Source organism: Neomonachus schauinslandi, chromosome 11, assembly GCF_002201575.2.
Source record: "Neomonachus schauinslandi chromosome 11, ASM220157v2, whole genome shotgun sequence".
Lineage (NCBI taxonomy): Eukaryota > Metazoa > Chordata > Mammalia > Carnivora > Phocidae > Neomonachus > Neomonachus schauinslandi.
In genome coordinates, this window is record NC_058413.1 from 10,822,681 (window position 1) to 10,843,484 (window position 20,804).

The 20,804-nt window shown below is 36.7% G+C and overlaps 1 protein-coding gene across 1 annotated transcript; it reads right to left on the reverse strand.

Annotated features, from left to right (window-relative positions):
* Window positions 1-278: 278 nt before the first annotated feature.
* Window positions 279-19,681, reverse strand: MS4A13 (membrane spanning 4-domains A13). The gene is made up of 7 exons (XM_021684888.1): window positions 19,405-19,681; window positions 17,133-17,251; window positions 14,611-14,751; window positions 11,399-11,455; window positions 9,924-10,043; window positions 5,445-5,540; window positions 279-856 (listed from the first exon to the last, which is right to left on the reverse strand). Exons 2-7 carry the CDS (start codon window positions 17,184-17,186, stop codon window positions 794-796), a joined length of 531 nt encoding a protein of 176 aa, XP_021540563.1. The 5' UTR covers window positions 17,187-17,251; window positions 19,405-19,681; the 3' UTR covers window positions 279-793.
* Between the last annotated feature and the right edge of the window lie 1,123 nt (window positions 19,682-20,804).

Here is a 20,804-nt window from a genome sequence, read left to right on the forward strand (position 1 = left end):
GAGCCCCGCATCGGGCTCCCTGCTCCGCGGGAAGCCTGCTTCTCCCTCTCCCACTCCCCCTACTTGTGTTCCCTCTCTCACTGTGTCTCTCTCTGTCAAATAAATAAATAAAATCTTAAAAAAAAAAAAAAAAAGAAGAGAGGGGGAATCTGAATTCAGAACAGATTTTTGGGAACTTCTCCTTACTACGGAAAAGCAGCTTGAACAGATGATCCAAGCAATGATAAGAAATAAGAAGCCAGGGAAATGAAAGGGAAGAAAGACAGTAGAGACTTTCAGGGCAGAAAGGAACTTTAATGAGGACAGGAGCAGTCAAAGAAAAACAATGAAGGGATTATGAGTTGGATGCAGGTAGAAGCTAGTTCAGGTAGAAGAGCTCATACTGAAATGTACTCTTGTAGGGGCATAAATTATTTAAAGTTTTCCTGAGAATTACATAGTATCGTGCTCCAAGTCTTTATTGCCTAGAGACAATCACAAATCTTTCTTTATGGTCTCTTACAAAAGCTCTATTAGGGAGAGTTGACAGCTTCAGAGTTAGACAGAGTTGACAGGTTCAGAGTACCTAGAAAATAAATTTTTCCTGTAATAATATATTTAAATAGGGAAAAGCTTTCTACTTGGAGCCTACAAAAATATGTGCAGAGAAATTTTTGAATACCAAGAAGAAAAATCCAACTTGTTTGTATTTTCTTTTGCACAAAATCTGTGGGCTTTGTAGCAGCCTTGTTATACAGATATCATGCCCACATCAGGTATGAGCACCAGGAAAAATCTCACATTTCTAAGGTTTTTAAAAAGTGCTCTCAGCTTCCTCTGTAACAGCTGTGAGAGTATCTTCATTATGATGATGACTCTGAAAAAAAAAATTAACCTTTTATAAGTCATATCATGCTTCCTAAGATCATACATGTAACAAATACTTATTTTTAAAAAAAATAAAAAGTGCTGATGTTTATAGAATAAAATGTTAAAGTACCATGTGTCCTCTTGGTGTCCCAACTATACTTCAACCCACTTTCTTAATTCCTACTAGACATTTGTAACTTTTTTTTTTTAAAGTAGGCTCCACACCCAGTGTGGTGCCCAACGTGGGGCTTGAACTCACAACCCTGAGATCAAGACCCAACCCGAAATCAACAGTTGGATGTTTAACCAACCGAGCCACCCAGGTGCCCCAGACACTTGTGACTTTTTGGCATACTTCCAAACTTTAACAACAAAAAATTCTTCTTGACTATGAACAGATGCCAGCACTCCAAAGGTTACCTTGTCATGATATTTCCCATTACCCATTTCTTCCCTCCAAAAGTAACTTGTGATTTTGACCTTTAGGTAATTAATCTTTTCTTTTCTTTCCAGTTTTACTAGCTTGCATCTCTCTGTAAACATTATAATTCAGCTTTAGTTTTGCCTGGTTTCAAACTTCATCTGAATGGAATCATAAAGTAGGCATTCTTTGGGTCTGACTTTCTGTATTTAACATTATATATGGGAGAGTCATCCATGTTGTTAAGTATAGGTATAGTTCATTTTAATTACTATGTAGAATTTTATTAGAGTAATATACTCAATATATTCACCCATTTGCAGTGTTTCCACTTTGGGACTATTATGAATATATTGGTATTTTCATGGAAGTGTATCTTAGTACATATGTACACATATTTCTGTTGGGTATATACTAAAAACTAAAATTACTGGGACGCCTGGGTGGTTCAGTTGGTTAAGCGTCTGCCTTCAGCTCGGGTCATGATCCCACGGTCCTGGGATCGAGTTCCGCATCGGGCTCCTTGCTCAGCAGGGAGCCTACTTCTCCCTCTGCCTGCCACTCCTTCTGCTTGTACTTTCTCTCTAGCAAATAAATACAATCTTTAAAAAAATAAAAAATAAATAAAATTACTGATAGGGTATGCGCAACTTTCCATAATGATGCCCCAAAAGTTTTCAAAGCTGTAATAATTTATATTCCAAGTAGGAGGGAGAGGTTTCTTTTATCCATCGGCATTATCATCACTTAGAATTGTACTTTGAAACTTAATCATTCTGTTAGGAAATGAATATCTCAGTGTAATTTTATTTTAATGTTATTATTGAAATGGTTGGATTTATGCCGAATACCTTGCTATTAGTTTCCTATAGGTCTTGTGTTTTTTTATGTTCCTCCTTTGCCTATTAATACTTTCTGTATATTATCTTAATTTCTTTGTTATCTTACTATATTTTTTGAGTGTTCTTAGTGTCATTAGTCTAGGAATTAGAATGTGCATCTTAATTTATCACAAACTGCTTCAGGTGCGTGCTACTTTAATTCCAGTAAAATATAGAAACTTCGTTCTCATGTAGCTCTATTACTTCCACCTTCCTTTATGCTATTATTGTCATATATATTACACCTACATGTTATATACTCAACAATACAGTGTTTTTAATTTTATAATCTTATCTCTTAAAATTTCAGAGGAAAAAGGAGACAATATATATCTATAGAACAGGGGCTGGCAAACTCTGGAGTATGGACCCAATCCGTTTCACTACCTGTTTTGCAAAGTTTAACTGGAACAAAACCATATCCGTTCATTTATATATTGTCTATGGCTGCTTTCATGCTATAAGGTAAAGCTGAGTAGTTGTGACAGATGGAATTAAGGTTGATAATAACATGACTTTAAAATAAAATTATTTTGGATTATCTGGGTGGGCCCAGTGCAATTTATGCAACTGTCTTTTCAATCAGTTAAGAGAAGCACAAAAGGTATATTTATATTGTTTTTTTATAGTCATCTCCAATAATTACCTTTACTGATGCTCTGTATTTCTTCATGCGTTTTTGAGTTCCATCTGATATCACTTCTTTTTAAAGAACTTCCTTTAGTGTTTCTTGTAAGGCAGTTCTCCCAGCCATGCATTCTCTGTCTGCTCACCTGTGTGTCTTTATTTGCCTTCTGTGTTTGAATGTTAGTTAAAGGATACCGAATTCATGCTTGACTGTTTTCCTCCAACACTCTGATGTGCCGTCTCATTGCCTTTGGGCCTCTATTGTTTCTGATGAGAAGTCAGCTGTTAATCTCACTGTGGTTCTATTGTACAGGAAATCATTTTTCTCTTGCTGCTTTTAAGATTTTCTCTCTCTTTTTTAGTTCAGTTTGGTTCTCAGGTGTCTAGGAGTGAATCTCTTTGTGATTATTCTAATCGGAGATTACTGAGCTTCTTACATATGCAGAATAATATTTTTCATAAAATTTGGGAAAATTTTGGCCACTATTTCTTCAAGTATTTTTCCTGTTCCCTCGTTTTCTGGGATTCTTATACATACATTGGTGTACTGGATGGTGTCCCAAAGATCTCTGAGGCACTATTAATTTTTCTTCCGTTTCCTGTTGTTCTTCAGATTGGATGATCTATATAATTCTATCATGTTTGCTAATTTTGTCTTCTGTCAGCACAAATCTGCTATTCAGCCCCTCTGGTGAGTTTTTCATTTCAGCAACTGTATTTCTACTAAAGAATTTCCATTTAGTTCTTTTTAATAATTAGCATCTCTTTTATTTATATTATTATTTATAAAAAAATTAATAGCTTTATTGAGGTATAACTGATATCCAAAGAACTGTACATATTTAATGGGTGCAATTAGACAAATTTAAATATATGTAAATACCATGATACCATCACCACAATCAAGGTAATAGACATTCATACTCTTATTTGATGAATCATTATCATCATTTTTAATGTTAATGTTAATTAACATTTCATTTTTTAACATTTTTTCTTTAGTTCTTTAAAGTCTCTGTTTGTGAAGCCCAACATTTTTCATTCTCTTCCCCCAAAAAACTGTAGCTACTGACTGCTTTTTTTCAGGTGTATATGTCACCATTTCCTATTCTTTGCATGTCATATTTTTGCTGTTGTTGAAAAATGGGTATTTTAGACAATATAGTGTAGTGACTCTGGATTCTGATTCCCTTATCTTCCCCCCAGAATGGTTGTTATTACTGCCTTTTGTAACTTGCCTGTACTAATTTTGTGGAGTCTGTGTCCCTTGCAGTGTGTGGCCTTTGATATATCTACTTATGTTTTTCATTTTTTTAAATTCATGTTTTTATTTTTAAGACTGGTTTAATGGGGCTCTCCCCTGGTCAGCATAAGTAGTCAGCCAATGACTGGTCAGAGGCTTTGCTTAAACACCATGTTAAGGGCCGCACTGTGTCCCCTTAAAGTTCGTATGTTAAAGTCCTAACTCCCAGTGCCTCAGAATGTGACTGTATTTGGAGATAGAGTCCTTAAAACAGTAATGAAGTAATAATAACTCATTAGGGTGGGCCTTAACCCAATCCAAATACTTACTAGTTTTACATGTAAAGATCATTGTTTATAATTTATACATACCTAAATATATATCTATATTTATGTAGATATAGATATATATTTGTTTGTTAATTGTCTTTCTTCTCCACTGAAAAGGAAACTTCCTGATGGTAGGGATGTTGTCTTGTTAATCATTGCATCCTTAGTGCCTATTATAATGCCTAGTAAATAGTAGGCCCTCCATAAATATTTGTGAAAGAATGAATGAATGTAGATATCTAGTTTCTTTTTTCTTTTTTTCTTGAAAGAGAAAGAGAGAGCACAGCATGCAAGAGTGGGGTGGAGAGGGGCAGAGAAAGAGAGAGAGAGAATCTTAAGCAGGCTCCACACCCAGTGCAGAGCCCTACGCAGGCTTTGATCTCATGACCTTGAGATCATGACCTGATCAGAAATCAAGAGTTGGACGCTTAACCAACTGAACTACCCAGGTACCCTGATATCTAGTTTTTTTTAAAGCTTGTATAAAATAATCATTCTCATAAACTTTTGTAGTACTGTGTATTATTACAGCATTTACGGATGTTATCAAACTTGTCATTACACTTCTAGGAATCAAATACCTACAGAAATACTAGTCATACATGTAAAGATCATTGTTTATAATAAAAAAAAACTGGAAAAAAACTAAAGACGCAGCAAGAAAAAATGTCAAAATAAATACTAAGGAAAAGTATGATGTTACTAAAAGGTATTGTTTTGTTTTACAATGAAAAGATGTTTATGATAGTTGAGAAAAATCATGTGACAAACAATATGAATATGATCACACAATTAGTAAACAAGAAAACTGTATAGTGTGTCTGTGTGTTTGTGTCTTTTTGTTTAGATTTGGATGGGTGGGTATGATGAGGACTACAGTAAGAGGACAATAACTTTTTACTCTATAATTTTACTTTATAGTTTCGTGTATTACTTTCATAACTTTATAAACAATAAAAATAAGGGAAAATTTTAAAGGAAATATGGTGACATATTCCATTTTCATGAGTTCTAACATACTGTATTATCTTCTTATAGGTTGTATGTGCTAGAAATCAGCATCTCTTGATTTGCCAGAGTAGATAAACACTTACCAAACCAATACAGCCAAAGATTGAGTATGTTAATGCAATAGAAAATTCCAAGGGGTAAGACATCAGTAAAATCCGTGAAACTTCCCTTCCAAGTTTCTGAAACCAGAAAATAGGGAGAAATCTTGCATTATTATCTTTAATAAGTATAATATAAATATGTTCACAGAAGGAGTTCCTACTATGAGAGTCAAGGAAAATAGGAAAAATAAATAAGCTGCTTTCACCATTCGACTTCCCTAGTCATCTCTACTAGTTTGCCTTCCACTCCACTTTTCCTACCCTTAATTCCCCCAGCTCATTATCTTCAGCTTCCACTGGTGGTCTTCATCACTCAGCATTCTTGTCTCACTTCTTACAACTCTTCATTCTCATTATTCTCTTCATGACAGAGTCTCTATCTGTTGGGGTTAATGTAGAGCATGAAATCATCCATAATACCTGGCTTGCTAAAATGTAACACAGAGGCCACTGGGGGTGAGGGAAGGTTTCGGAGAAGGGTGTAGGCCTTTGGAATGCTGAGGTCTGCGTGACCACTCTGCCATAGGAATGCCGTGGGGAGTTGCCTTCCCCGAAGCCTTCTTAGCCCAAACAGCTGCCCTGTGATCTAAGAGGTGTATGCACTGTCCCCTAGGCTATGTTTAGCAGAACTTGTAGAACACGCAGATTAGCATATCATATCATTCCCATAAACAGATCCTCCTAGTTGCAGTAAGACCCCTTGTCACACATCACATGCTTGAGAAACAGTGATTAAGATCTATGATTATCCTGAAGGACCAATAAAAGTGGGAGAATAGAAGGGCAAAGGGTCTTCGTCTCTGAGCACTGACCCCCTTGCCTTCTCCTCTCTTTCACAGCGAAGTTTGGAGTCATCGTTCATCCGTTGGTACAGGGATTGCTGGCCATTCCCGGCATCTATCCAAGCTCTTCGGTCAATAAGATTTGACTCTATCTCCAGTGATAAGATAGCTACTAAGGGATTTTATCAAGCAATTCTCATGTATTAAAACAACTGTTACTAATTACAGACTTAGTGAAATTTGTATGTGCAGTGATAAATATCTCACATAGAAATTGCTGTAACATGATGTGGAAGGATGAGTAAATCCTCAAACAACATCTCACTTGGAAGTATGCAGTGATTATGATTTTGATGGGATAATAAAGCAGATCCCTTCTGTTGTGATCAGAAAGATATTTTCAACTACATATCAGGATGAATGATATTGGTCCTAATCCTGAAAATAAATGTAGTTTTTGTGCTGGCTATAGAAAGACAAGAATGATATTCAGACCTGGAAAGAATAACATTACATTCTCTCTCCTTCAATTCTTTCTCTTCCACCTTTTCCGTTTTTGGGTTTATTTAATATCTTTTACGCAAGAAACTATTAGGTGGTAGGGAGTAGACAGTAAGAATGAAATGACAAAAAATTCCTGCTTTCTCAAGGTTTATATTCAAGTAGAAAAGACAGAAAGATAATATAAGGTAACATATAATAAGGTTAAATATGTCAGAATGGATAAAAACTTGCTCAGGAATTTTAGGGGACAGGAGGTTTGCCCTAAGCCATTCATATCCAGGAAGGCTTCATAAAGAGGTAAGACATTGTAAATAAGAGTAAGACTGAGAAAAATGGAGGGAAGCAACATTCTAAGCAGCTTTAAATTTTCATTTACTAGTTTTTTTGTAACTTATCTTGCTCCAGAAAAAAATGTAATAGCATAAATTAAAAGTGTGACAAAATAATTAAGAAATGGAGACATAAAATAGAAACAATAATAAAGTTAAAATACATATCACATGACCTGTGGTTTGATAATGTGAAGAAAAAAATGAATGCAAGAATGAACATGTAAGAAAATGATAAAGCGAGTTTAACTCAGGTATAGGGAGTATATGATAGTACCAGGAGGATAAAGAAAAGGCTATAGGGGGTGTGAAATATCAAGTTACCTTATCAGAATTCTGATTTAATTTTGTTGGCAGAAACACAATTGCAGCATTTTAGCTGAGAAGTACTGGTGACCTCTTTGTTGCCAAGACTGTAAAAAGTCATTTTGTCCACATTCCTTAACTTGTATTTGTTAGTGTTATTCTCAAATTCTGCCCCTGAAAATAGCAAGGTATCTGCCAGAGAAGTTCAAAGAGGCAAACAACGGAGAGAGTGACTGAGTTCTTGACAGGCGATTTAAGCCTTTGAGTCCAGCGCAAGTCAGTAAGTGCCCATTTCTTGCTTAAGTCAATTTGGGTTGTATTTCCCATCACTTACAACTAAGAGAGTCCTAGTTAATAAAAATTAAAGTGAATAATAAGCAAGCAATAATTGGTAATTGGGAGATAGTGGAAAGAAGGGTGAAGGATTACATCAAGGTTTTCAGCTTTAGAGGCTGAAATAAGGGAGTCTTGCAGCACAGTACTTTTGAGGAGGCAAACTTTTCCCATTTTATATCTGTTGAATTTGAGATGGTGACAACAGAAGCATATCGAAGTGGAAACATCAAGCTGGCCATTAGAAGAACAGGCCTGGAGTCTGGGAGACAAACAGTTTCACAGGTACGTGTTGGCACTTTCTCTACTGACACATAAAGAAACTCAGGAATAGGGAAGTTGAGAAACTTGTCCACAGGGTCACATTCAGTGAGTACTGAAGACAGTGTTTGAACAAAGTCAGTCTGGTTCTGGATTTAGAATATCAACCATTTTGCTATAAGATAAGTATGTTTCAGAGGCATGCACTTTTTGGGATAGCTGAACCTACCTGGGATCCCAACACTGATAACTTGATGAGTTTGTGGGTTTAGCCAAGCAGCTTGCTTATATTAGAAAAGCTGGCATTTGGAAAATCTTGTAAAATGTTGGCTGCCTTAGTAAATGTAGAACAGGATTCTATAATCCCTCTAAGAGAAGATTGTGGGTTAGAGCTGTAGGTCTAATATATAAGTTCATTAATGTAATTAATCACCACAAACAAAACTGAAACTTGTGCATTTGGGAGACTGTGAAATTGATCGTTAATACTGAGTTCAGATAAATACAGTCTACAGTGGTTTGTAATACTGTTTGCAAAAGGAAGAGTCCTGGAAATTATGCATTATCTTAAACTGATGATTATAAGCTTATGAATAAGAGTGGTCAGCTCAATATAATTTGGAACAATCCTCCACTTAATAACCTAATTCTTCTTCCTTATCTCTGCCACCAAAATTAGAACTGAAGATTCCCAGAATGAATTTCCAGGGAAAATGGAGAATTTTCTTACAATGTATAGGGAAAAATCTGATGCATACTTATTTAAATCAATCCATCATTCATTACACACAATCCCTTTTGGGGTACTATTGCATCTTCTCTCATCCTTTCATTGTCCTCTAGGCTTTTGTTCTTCATGCTTGGATTCCTTCGACTGATGGCCCCTTTACAATATAGTGCAGGTATAGAGAGAGGAAAGTTGAGGAAGGGGGAGCAGGAAGATTATGCCTCATCTACAATGAGTCTTCTCATTAGAATTATTTTTGAATTAAAACTTTCAAGTTGCTATTTTTTGTTTTGTTGTTCAACAATAAAGAGGAGCTCTACTCTAATGTATTCTCATTTGAATGTCCTTTGCAGCACTAATATTCTGTAATTCTGAATTTAAAGCCAACACAATTGAAATATATCAGTTGTGATATCAGTAAAGATATTCACATTTACTGGAGAATGTTACTATCTTAAGAAGAAATACAGTTACTTCTCTGGTGCAAAGTATGTGATTGGATATTTAATTAAATGGAAACAAGACAGGTTCACACACATGTAGCATTTGAACACATAAAACAAAATTCATGTGAGACACAAAAATAAGCTGTGTATGGGGGTGCCTGGGTGGCTCAGTTGGTTGAGCATCCAACTCTTGCTTTTGGTTCAGGTCATGATCTTAGGGTCTTGGGATGGAGCCCCACATTGGGCTCCATGATCAATGGGGAGTCTGCTTGAGGACATTCTCTCTCCCTCTCCCTCTGCCTCTCCCCCCACTTGCGCTCTCTCTCTCTTTCTAAAATAAATAAATAAATCTTAAAAAAAATAGGCTGTGTATGAAAAGCTCTGTGTTAAACCAGAAATTACCAGGTGTCTACAATTCCAAATATATGCATCAGTAACAGAATTCCTTTGTTGATTTTGGGAATGGTTTTAGGGTCTAGGATCATACATTTATTTCATTAAGAGAATCATCAGTGACCCCATGCCTAATGCATATACATTTATCACTGAAGTCTTCACATTATCTACTTGCTTTATTTTAATTGGGCATGTCAGGAATTCAAACATTCTATTAATATTTACCAAAAAATCATGTTAGAATTACTTCTGAATTGAAACTTTCAATCAAGAGCTTACTACTTAAAGTAAAGAATTTCTTGAAGACTAATAAAAGTCTTATTTTACCTCCAAAGGCTTTAAAACCTTGGAAGAGAATTGTTTGAATGGTCACTTACTGCTTGTCCATAATTCCTATATGACACGGAATTAAAAGAAGACAACTCAATTGTTGTTAGAATTGATGCAATAACTGCAACAATTATGCAGAAGATGTTCATGATCAAAGCAAATGTAATCTGAAAAGAAGATACAAAGTAAGCTTGTTATATTCTGAATAAACACTTAGGTTAAACAGTTTGTATTGCTGAAAAAAAAAATCATTTCGTCAAAACTCTGATCTAGGGGCACCTGGGTGGCTCAGTTGGTTGAGCGACTGCCTTTGGCTCGGGTCATGATCCTGGAGTCCTGGGATCAAGTCCCGCATCGGGCTCCCTGCTCGGCAGGGAGTCTGCTTCTCCCTCTGACCCTCCTCCCTCTCATGCTCTCTGTCTCTCATTCTCTCTGTCTCAAATAAATAAAATAAAATCTTTAAAAAAAAAAAACAACTCTGATCTAGTTTCTGAAGCTTTAGAGGTGCTGGAATGCTTGCCATTAGAATAAAATATTTTCCTGGTTTACATGAAACCCAGTTAATCTGGAGGGACCAGTGAAATATCACATCAGTAAGCATCAATCTTCCATTTGGGCTAAAAAATGTATTTTACAATCTTCTGAGTCATATGGAAGAAAGATTGTTAAGATGGGATTTGAACAAAAGGAGATCCACTGTAAAATGGAAAAAGAAACAAAAAAAGATGGAAAATGACTGCTTGTAGAAACAAGCCAAATAAGATTCAATGATTTTTAATCCAGGATTTTCATTCTCTAGGGAAATCCATCAATATCTTTGGATATGTTTTTATCTGTACAATTGTGAGATCAGACTCATTGATTTCTTAGCTCTAAGAGTCTAAGATTTTTTTCTTTCCAATATCTTATCTATACCATAGATGGATCTTCTGGACAGATCCTCTATCTTATTATAAGATATAATCCTGTTCCCAAACTAGGTAGTTAGGAAAATGAAGTTTTACAGTAATATTTTATCTATATATAAAGGCATTATTAGGTCCTACTAAATTTTTTCACTAGTAAAGTTCATACAATGTTAAAATAAGGTAGAATACCAAACAAAAAAACTCCTGTATTTAAATTTAGAACTTTTACATAATGATTCTAATTAATATAGAAAGTTTGTCTACATTAAGTTATGTGCTCCTAGGGGCGCCTGGGTGGCTCAGTTGGTTAAGCGACTGCCTTCGGCTCAGGTCATGATCCTGGAGTCCCTGGATCGAGTCCTGCATCGGGCTCCCTGTTCAGCAGGGAGTCTGCTTCTCCCTCTGACCCTCCCCCCTCTCATGCTCTCTCTATCTCATTCTCTCTCTCAAATAAATAAATAAAATCTTAAAAAAAAAAAAAAGTTATGTGCTCCTAGATTTTCACTTAATTATTTTAAAAGTAGGGTAGATGCCTTCATTGCTTAGGTACTCACTAAAACCTACTTAGCTTTGTGACAAGTGATTTCTAGGATACCCGAGGCATCTCCACTTACCATGCCTTGAGTTGGATGCCTTACTACTCTTATTATGGAGACTCCTGCAATGATAAACTGGATATAAAAACATATTTATAAATACTCATTGATAATGCTCATAAACTTAAGATGTATTTTTAACAACTCCCTCTTCCAGGTCAGTTATTTTTAGAATACCAAGAGTAAGAAAATATAAAGAAGTTTCAGTAGAAGGGGTCAGGACAAGTTTCCATCATATAGTCATGAACTGAAAGCTAATAGCTGGGTCCCTAATCACAGAAACATAGGGGACAGTGGGCAGAATTCAGGTTGTGGTATATACCAAAGATGACTTAAAGAGTCCTGAATCAGGGGCCAAGTTTGCTTATATTTGTGCATGCTTTTTGAACTCATTTGATTATCATTTCAAATGCTATCCTTCCTAATAAAATGAAGCCATTGATTGCAATTTTTGTATACATATCCAAATGTGAAAAAAGTGGTTCATGAGTCTATTCCAAATTGTGTTTGTACAAAATATATCTCTTGAGACTGTGGCCATTATTAAAATAATAACTGTAATTCATGTTTTTGCCTTTTTTAAAAAGAGTTTCCATTATTTCACACCAGGTTACTTTGTCTATTTCCCAGAAGTGTAAAGTTATGCCATATTGTTTGAAGGTGAGCTGCATACTTCCCTTGGAACATTCCTTTTGCCTTATCTGTTTTAGCGGATTTTACAAAGACCTAAGTCAAATGATAATCTGTGGAAAAACAGCACTCATGCTATACCATTTATAGGAAGGCCAAACCTTAAAGCTTACTAACTCCTCCAGGATAACTTAAATTTACACACACAGCACTTCATTCTGTAATAAAAGCTGAGATTTCTAAGGAGGTACACAGTGAAAGGAAGAACATAAAGTTGAATTATAAACTGGAGTGCGCTGTAGCTAGATTACCAAACCATGTGCTTCACAAAATGCCTTTCAAAGTTTATGACAGTTTTGCATTGGATTAAATTTAACTGAAATTTTAGATAATTTATTCTAGGAGCTACACATGCTATTTTTATAACATGTACAATTAAACACTGAGGGACATGAATCATTATCTGGATTTGTCTGCAAATTCACTATTGTTTTCTAAAGCAATGCTCTGACAATTGTGAGCCAATGTATAAAGGCAGAGGATCTCCTAGGGGCCACTGCTTTCTCTGTAGCCCTCTCAAGTGGTGGCCATTTTCTCCTCTAGCCCTTATACCTTCCCTCTCCTCCAGCTTTGAATCAAATGTCATCAGATTCTATCACCACTATCCAGCCTGGTTGAAGTCATCAACTGATGACTTGGTCACTCTAGTCTTGGTGATTTTAATTTCTGTCTCTCTCTCTCTCTAACACCTCTTAAACCTTGGTGTGATTGTGATCCTTCTAATACCTGGGTCTTCTGTTTCTTTGAATTTCTCTTCTCTAATCCTCTGACCCCATCCTAGCTCAGTCACTCACTCCCATATTCATTCTCTTGTGCTTCTTTCTGCCAATAAGGATGACATCTTTCAAATCTCATTTCCAAGTATCCCACTATGACCACCAGCTTCTATCTTTCTACATCATGTCCTGTAGTATCACAACTTTAACAATTCTTTGAACCCATCTGGATCTATAATCAAGCCCCTCACCTCTCTGTTATATTCTCTACTTTACCAGCTTAAATTTCATGGTTAACTATTACATTCACTTATATACACTTTCAACTCCTTTGCACTGTTCTTGTTTGATCACAGATGCATGGTTAAACCCAAATCCTGATTAAATGCAGTTCTCCTTCTCACTGAATGCCTGAACCCATGCGGCCAAACAGGACTTGAGAAAGACACACAACCATCTTGACCCATATCTCACTACACACATTCTGTTCCTAAAGCTTAAGTGAGCTCTTAATCTTAGTGAAAGTCTAACTACTTTTCCACAATGCATATACTCTCTTTTTCTAGGTGACTATTTCATATCCTCTCTTCAAACAACCAATTCATTATCCCATTCTCCTTCTCAGCTCATGATCTGGCTTCTTAATTCACTGAGGTATTTGAAGCCATCAGAAGAAAAGTTCCACAAGCTCCCAATATCCCATCTACCTACCTATCAAAATTTGTCCTTTCTCTGTTTCTCCACCTTTCCATCCTGTTACCCACCTTGGCACTATTTACATTAAAGATGGATAATTCTTTCTTATGAGGGCTATCCTATACTTTGTAGGATATTTAACCATATCCTTGGCTTTGGCCTACTAGATGCCTACCCCAGCTGTGAAAACCAAAAATGTCTCCAGACATCACCAAATGTCCTCTGAGGGGCAAAACCACCTCTAATTGAGAGCCACTGCTAGAGATGAACTGTCCATGAACCTAAGTATTTGTGTATTAAAATTCATCACCTCTTGCCTACCCCAGTATAGGATTCTAATAATTCCTCCTTCCCTCCATTTATTTCATATTGATTTTCCCTCTTCTGGCTCAGTCCCCTCAATAAAAGACATGATACTTCCAACTTACTGAAACAAATAAGCAAACCTTGTCTTGATCCAAACTTCCTCCCACTACTACTTCATTTCTCAATGCCATATTACACCAGAGTCCTTAAAGGAGTTTTATTTGCTGTCTCTATAGTCTTCTCCTCCCATTATTTCTTAAACCAACTCCAGTCAGGTTTTGCTTCACCATTCCACTGAAACTACTTGTCAAGTTTATTGCTAACTCCAATGGTCAATTCTCAGCCTTATTTGGCAAAATAACAGAATTTAATATAGTTTATCTTTCCCTATTTGTTCACTCAGCTTTGAGGATGCCATACTTTTCAAATTTTCCTACTAACTTATGGCTGTCTAGAAACCACAGAAGAATGCAGGTAATGACAAATTTAGAAAATGTGTGAGTAGGCACATTGTGTGAAGAAGGTAAGGATCCTAAATATGAAAATTAACCATGCTAATGGATATTATGGTTAAGATTCTTTGTCTTTCACATATCTAAAGACAATCCAACCTATGGTTGTCATTGTGTATTCCCTCCTGTATCCACATTTCTTGTAACAGCACTGGTAAGTTAAAGGTACTAAAAAAACATGTGTTGAAAAAAAGAATTTGATTTTGAATAAATTACCAACATGGGATTTACTTAACTGTTCCCTATCTTCCACTAGTGGCATGAATAGTATTTATTGAATGATTAAATCATATAAATATATTCTACTCACAAAAATTCCCCATAAAGCACATCCTGTTTTGTAAGTTATAGGTTCATACGTCCCAAAGACTCCTCTAATTTGTCCCATATACAAAATCAATAGGAAATACCACATGAAAACATGAAATATGCCAATCATAATCTGGAGAGCCTGTGAGAAGAAAATGATATTAGTACCCAAACCATGTAATTTATAACATTATTCTAGTAAGTGTTAGCTATAAGAAATATTCAATACTTTTATGAAAGATAAAAGGTAAATAACAATGCACTTACCATGTATTTTCTGGACTGGTTAGCCCCAAAGGAAAGCCCTAACCAGGAAGTACTGAGGTTTACCAAATAGGAGTCAACCATTCATGGAGCATCAGACTGTTCAATAATAATTCTAGTCAATTCTCCCATAAAATAGTTGACAATCTGACTCTTAATACTGGCTATCTTCCCTACCTATCAAGTAATGGCATGAAAGGAGAATACTGAAGGTATTTGGGGGGAAATATGGTTACTAATCTATATGGATGCAGGAAACCATGTATCCAATATATTCTTGTATATTAGTAATTATTAAGGTTGAACTACTTTTTGCATCTTTTTGAAGGTTTACCTCTGCCTTCAAGGTATATTTGGTATGTATCTTTATCACAAGCATGCTGGTGTGAGGTACAGTTCAACACAGAGATACAAAGAATATCCAATGTAGACTTGCTTGTACAAGGTCTTCCTATTGGATAGGGGATGAGTTGCTGGAGGGGTGAATTATTACCCAACTTTAATTTGTAAGAAGATAATTATAATCCAAGTAAATATGTGCCAGTAAATTTATTTCTCAATTTATATGTGGACTAATATTTCATATACTGAATCACATTTTTAATTACTGTTTAAAAATTTCAGAGGATTGGGGCACCTGGCTGGCTCAGTCGGTAAAGCATGTGATGCTTGATCTCAGGGTCATGAGTTCAAGCCCCATGTTGGGTGTGGAGCCTACTTAATAAAAAAAAAAAAAAGTAAAAATTTCAGAGGATACACTATTTTTACTTAATATAAACTTTAATAGGAAGCTATTTAATGCTTTAACTTTAATAGTTCCAGCTCTTTGTAAAGTAGTCTAAAAACACATAAATGCAATCAGCTAATATTAAAGATATATTTTAGAGAATTCTCTTTTATTATAGAAAGACGACTTTTTCAGTAACAATCTTATGCATTTTTATAGATTTAGAATTTTAGATTTCCTCTGCATCGAATTTGGAAGAATGGCATTATCTTCAGAGATTCTTTGGATCTGATTGGGAGAAAATCCTCTACTAGATAGCAAAATCCTTGAGAGCCTGGACTTCAGTTATCTCACTGTTGTCACCAGCCTCTAAAAGTGGGAACCCAGTAAATATCTCTTAAATAAGCACATCAGAATGAAGGACATTAATCCCACATGACTTTTCCAACTCTTAAGTGAGCTTGAAAAATAGTGTCTCCCTTTATAATTGGCGGTTGTCCTATATAATACTATGAAATATCCAAGTAAACAAAGCTTGAAAAGAACTCTATAAGAAAGCAAGGTTGCTAGTGTGTGGAGAAGAACAAGATGGGTTTTCTTATTTAAAAATCGTTCTTAATCTCGAGCCAATGAATGGCATTTCAGGAGGTCATAGGCCTCTTCTCCACACACAAAAATATGAGTGCAAAGGATTACAATATATACATGAAGCTGGGGAGAAGATCCGGAGCTTTCTTCCTATGTCTGAAGGGGTCTGTGACTCCAAAGAGATTAAGAACCTCTGCTGAACAGTCAGGTGGGAGACAATCTACACAGCGGCCAAGTTCAAAGGAAAAGTTCACATCCGGTGGAAAAGTTCCTTTTCTTTCAGATGTGAAAGAGCATGATCTTCAAAATTCCTTGGTGTTTATTAAGAGATAGCTAAGCTCTCTGTTTATAATTGAAGAGACAAATTAATAATCATTAAATTACACAGACATCAATACAGTAATTGAAAGAGATCAGCAAGAGATCCCTCTCCCAGTTTAAAAAAAATACTTCTTTTTCTTTTATTCCTTTTTGGGATTTATCTACTACCCTATGTATGTTGGTTTAGTCAGTATGCTTCTATCTGAGCGCATATTTGTGTATGAAGAGACGAGATCAGTTAAAATTTGTAGAAGACAATCAGTATTTAAAAAAAACATTTTTTGGGTGAAGGGGAGTGGGAGATACAGGGAGATTCCAGTTATGGAATGAATAAGTCATAGAAATAAAAGGTACAGCAAAAGGAATACAGTCAATGATCTTGTTATAGCATTGTATGGTGACAGATGGTAGCTACGTTTGGGATGAGCACAGCATAATGTATAAAGATGTCGAATCACTATGTTGTATACCTGAAACTGAGGTAACATTGTGTGTCAACCATACTCAAAAAATTTTTTTAAACCCATTTTTGACTTAACCAAGTATGCCCCTCTCCAGATTCAAGAATAATCCTTAGTAAATCGAAATATTCCTGAATTTAGTCAAAGTGAAGTCTTACTTACCCCTAAAACAAGACTATCTGCTGTAGAGATTTTTGAACACATACATGGAGCCATACTACCAGCATTTCCTCTAGATGATTATGCTTCTAATCTTTGGTGATATTTTTATTAGCAAACTTCTACAAAACAATACAAAACAAGTATACACACTTTGCTCAAAAGAAAATACTTAAGTTTGGTTGTTTCCCTACTGTTTTACAACCACCTCCCCAAACTCTGAAGCAATTGCTTTCTTCTTTCTGTGCCTAATTTTGTAAAGGCATCAGCTTGCATCTACCTGTTCTGAATAATGGCCTCCATAAGTGAAAACCCTCTCGCTACGGCTAAAAGGTACAGGCATATTACAGTTATTTTCTCTGAGTAGTAAACAGTGGCTCTGGATGATAAAGTATGAACACTTGGGGAACAGTGTTAGAGAATTTTCAGTAAAGCTTTTAACAACTTATTTGCAATTCATAATCAGTTCAATGCAATTCATAATGCCATGTTTGCATTTCAAAACCAAGTTCTTGTACTTAAATTCATCATGGGCTCATGATTTTTTTTTTTTTCCTGTCACATACTTGCTATCTAGTTCTTCTTTATGTGAAAGAACTTTTTCTGCCCTCAGACAACTTACCAAAGTTGCTTCCACAATCCTAAAGTCTTCTACTAGGGGTTCTTTTGTTGTTATCCGCCCCCTCCCCATTATTCCTGCATTTCTGGTGTTCAGAAAACCTGGCTAATAACTATATCCTTTGTGGATATGACATTACATTGTTCTACATCTTCTAACAGATCTTACTTAGGTCAGTAACATGAATCATGCCACTTAGCCAGGTGATCATCTAATGGATGATATTAAACCCTGAATCTTGGTCCTTTCGAAAGGAGGGTTTGAGTAAATGACTGCTCATTCCCTATACCCTTGAAATCTCATGATTTGATTATTTTAATGCATCTTTGGTTTCTAAAATTGATTTTTGGTTTCTAAAATTGATTATCTCTTAATTCTATAAAGTACAGAGAGAAAAAAGCTAGGTAAGAATACAAGAGCTATTGACAGTAGAGAAAACAATATGTTAATAACTTAAGTATAAATAATAAGTTTCATATATTAAACAGCACCTTTGAGAAATGCCAAAGAAAGGGTACAGGCCTAAAGGCACCCAAGATTAAGATTAATTATTCTGTTATGCTTAAATAAAAGACATAGAATTATAGAAGTCATATATAAAGTAATGAGGAAGTTATATCTAGATTGCTATTGTCACTTTTGAGAAAAAAGGAAAATAATAAAAAATAATTAGCCCTTTTTTATATGTATAAAAATTCTCACAGTTGATAGTGGAAACACCATGAGTGACTTGGGGAGAATATTTAGCATCACTATAGTGTCCATCAGGCCCCCACCAAAACCATCCCAGGTGAAGTACCAAGAAAAAATAGGTTGCACATGTGTTTAAAATTCTTTAGCTTAATTGATGGAAGAAAATAAGAAATTCTACAATATTGTTTCTGGAATAAATGATGGTCAGAATTTTTTAGAAAAACATTCTACAATACTCTATAATCCAGTTAAGTATCTCATTTTTGTAAAAATAATAAATAAATAAAAAATAAAAATTAATAATTTGTTTTTATTTTCTGGTGATCTCATCACTAATCCAAAAAGCAGCTGCAGAACAAGCCCCTAGCCTTTATTCCCAACCCTGTCCTCATCCCCTACACTTGCCTTAAAGACAGGAATTCTGGAACAGTCACAGAGAGCTTATGTCTAGAAGCCACTTCTCCATCTTTGTTTGGCAGAGATGCGACTCCTGTCTTCAGAATAAAGTTCAAACTCTGGCAGGGCCGGTAAAGCCCTTCATGAGCCCTGCCCACTTTCTCGGCCTCATCCAGCCCCTCCCTGGGTTTCTGCCCTAATGGCTCCAACAGCAACCTTCTTTGGGAAGCCTTCCCTGCCCCAGTCTGTTAGTACTCCTCTCCCTGCTCCCCTACATCACAGTGTTGTCTAACTGGATGATCAGGACTGGCTCCCAAGGCAGTGTGAGCTCCCGGAAGCCGAGGAATTCATTTCTCCATGTCCCGGGCCAGTCCTGGGCTGCGACCGAGGGGCTCACACTTGATGAAGCGGACTGGGCTGGGTGCACAGGGGGTGGCTGAGGTCCAGGGTCTGCACAAGGATGGACCGGGCAGGAGAGGGAAGGTGGGGGGCACCGAATTCTATCTCCGCGCCCCTTTTTCAGCTTTTAACACTTAAGAAATACTGTAAGCAAAGCGACATCATTACCCTTCATTTTACTTGTTCAAGGTCCTAAGGATCGAGTTTCGCCCTCTTGGGTCCAGGCCCAGGCTAAGGGGGCGGAGTCCCGGCGTGGGCCGGTCTCCTTGCCCAGGAGCACTCCTCCAGCACCCGGTCCAGGTCCTACCGCCAGTGCCCAGGCCCAGATCAAGAGGCAGATGTCAGCGGGCGGCGCCCTCAGGGCCAGGTTCCCAGACGCTGCTGGGCAAGCATCACTGAAGCAGCAAGGAGCCCAGGACCTAGCAGGCCCTCAGGCTCCTCAGGCCACGCGGGCCTCCAACGGCAGCAGCGAAGGCGCTGTCCTCGTGCGCCTGCGCACCCCCTCCTGGTATGGGGCGGGGGCGGAGAAGGCCGTGTGCGCAGACTCACTAGGGCTTTGCGGACCACGTGGTCAGACTCGCGGGAACTACGGCTCGGTGTCTGGAGAAATGGCTTCTCCAAACATCTATTTCTGATATTGGCCCTTCTGGTGCATTCGCTGCAGAGCGACTAGGATCACTGATGAAAAGTCAGCCCCTCACCTTCTCTGTCCTCAGAGGAAAATTGTAGCGCAAGTGCATTTTAGGAGGTGTAAATATTGAAAAAGGCAGTTGAGTCAGTGACTACCCTCCACCTATTTTTTTTTTTTTAAAGCGTTAGAAGCCGAAGAAGGAAATTAATGAAGAGACTATTTGGCAAGACACCAGAATGACTTTTTCATCCACCTGCTGAGGTGAGTTTACATTTCAGTTTATACCTGGTATCAGTTTTCTATTTGATGGGGAGAGTCGTTAAAACAGTGTGTGTGAAAAGATGTGTAAAGAAGTAGAGGTAGCAGCTGGAAGATACAGAAGGGTCCGATGTGGTAGATGAGGAAGTCGGGGGGTGAACCTCAAGCAAAAACTGTGATCTTAATTTAACTGACAAGTACGGGTACCCCTGTTACGCAACTCTCATGACTTACTGAGGCAGTAAAGTACCTGGAGAGCAGACATTCCTGCAGCTACTGAATATTAATGAAGTCTCGTTTGTTCCAGGAAAATTTTGATTGGTATTTTGGGAAAATTAAAATTCAAGCTACTGATGTAAATATTTAGTAAGACATAAATAATAGTAAAACATTAGGGAATAGAGACTGATTTTTCTTTTATAACGAAATTGCCTAAATGATACTAACACCTTTTTTATTTTTTATTTTTTTGCCAAAGCCAAATTACAATTATATCTTAAAGCCACCGAGATTTTTTATAATCATTTATAGTTCGAAAATCAGTTATAAACTCAATAACTTTATTATTAGCCTCATAGCTAGCTTCCTTATACATTGTGACTGTGCAGCCCCCTCAATTCAAAGAAAAAAAATATGTCCAGGATATTCTAATGCCTTTACATTTTGTTTTGGTCATTGT

What these genes read in the sequence shown, in the direction of transcription:
- MS4A13 (XM_021684888.1), bottom strand. Translation starts at nt 17,186, where the DNA reads ATGGCTCCATGTATGTGTTCAAAAATCTCTACAGCAGATAGTCTTGTT. An exon ending in ATAGGAATTATGGACAAGCA is followed by an intron (nt 5,541 to 9,923) that starts GTAAGTGACCAT and finishes TTCTGGTTTCAG; the next exon opens with AAACTTGGAAGGGAAGTTTC. An exon ending in TCTTTGGCTGTATTGGTTTG is followed by an intron (nt 857 to 5,444) that starts GTAAGTGTTTAT and finishes TTTTTTTTTCAG; the next exon opens with AGTCATCATCATAATGAAGA.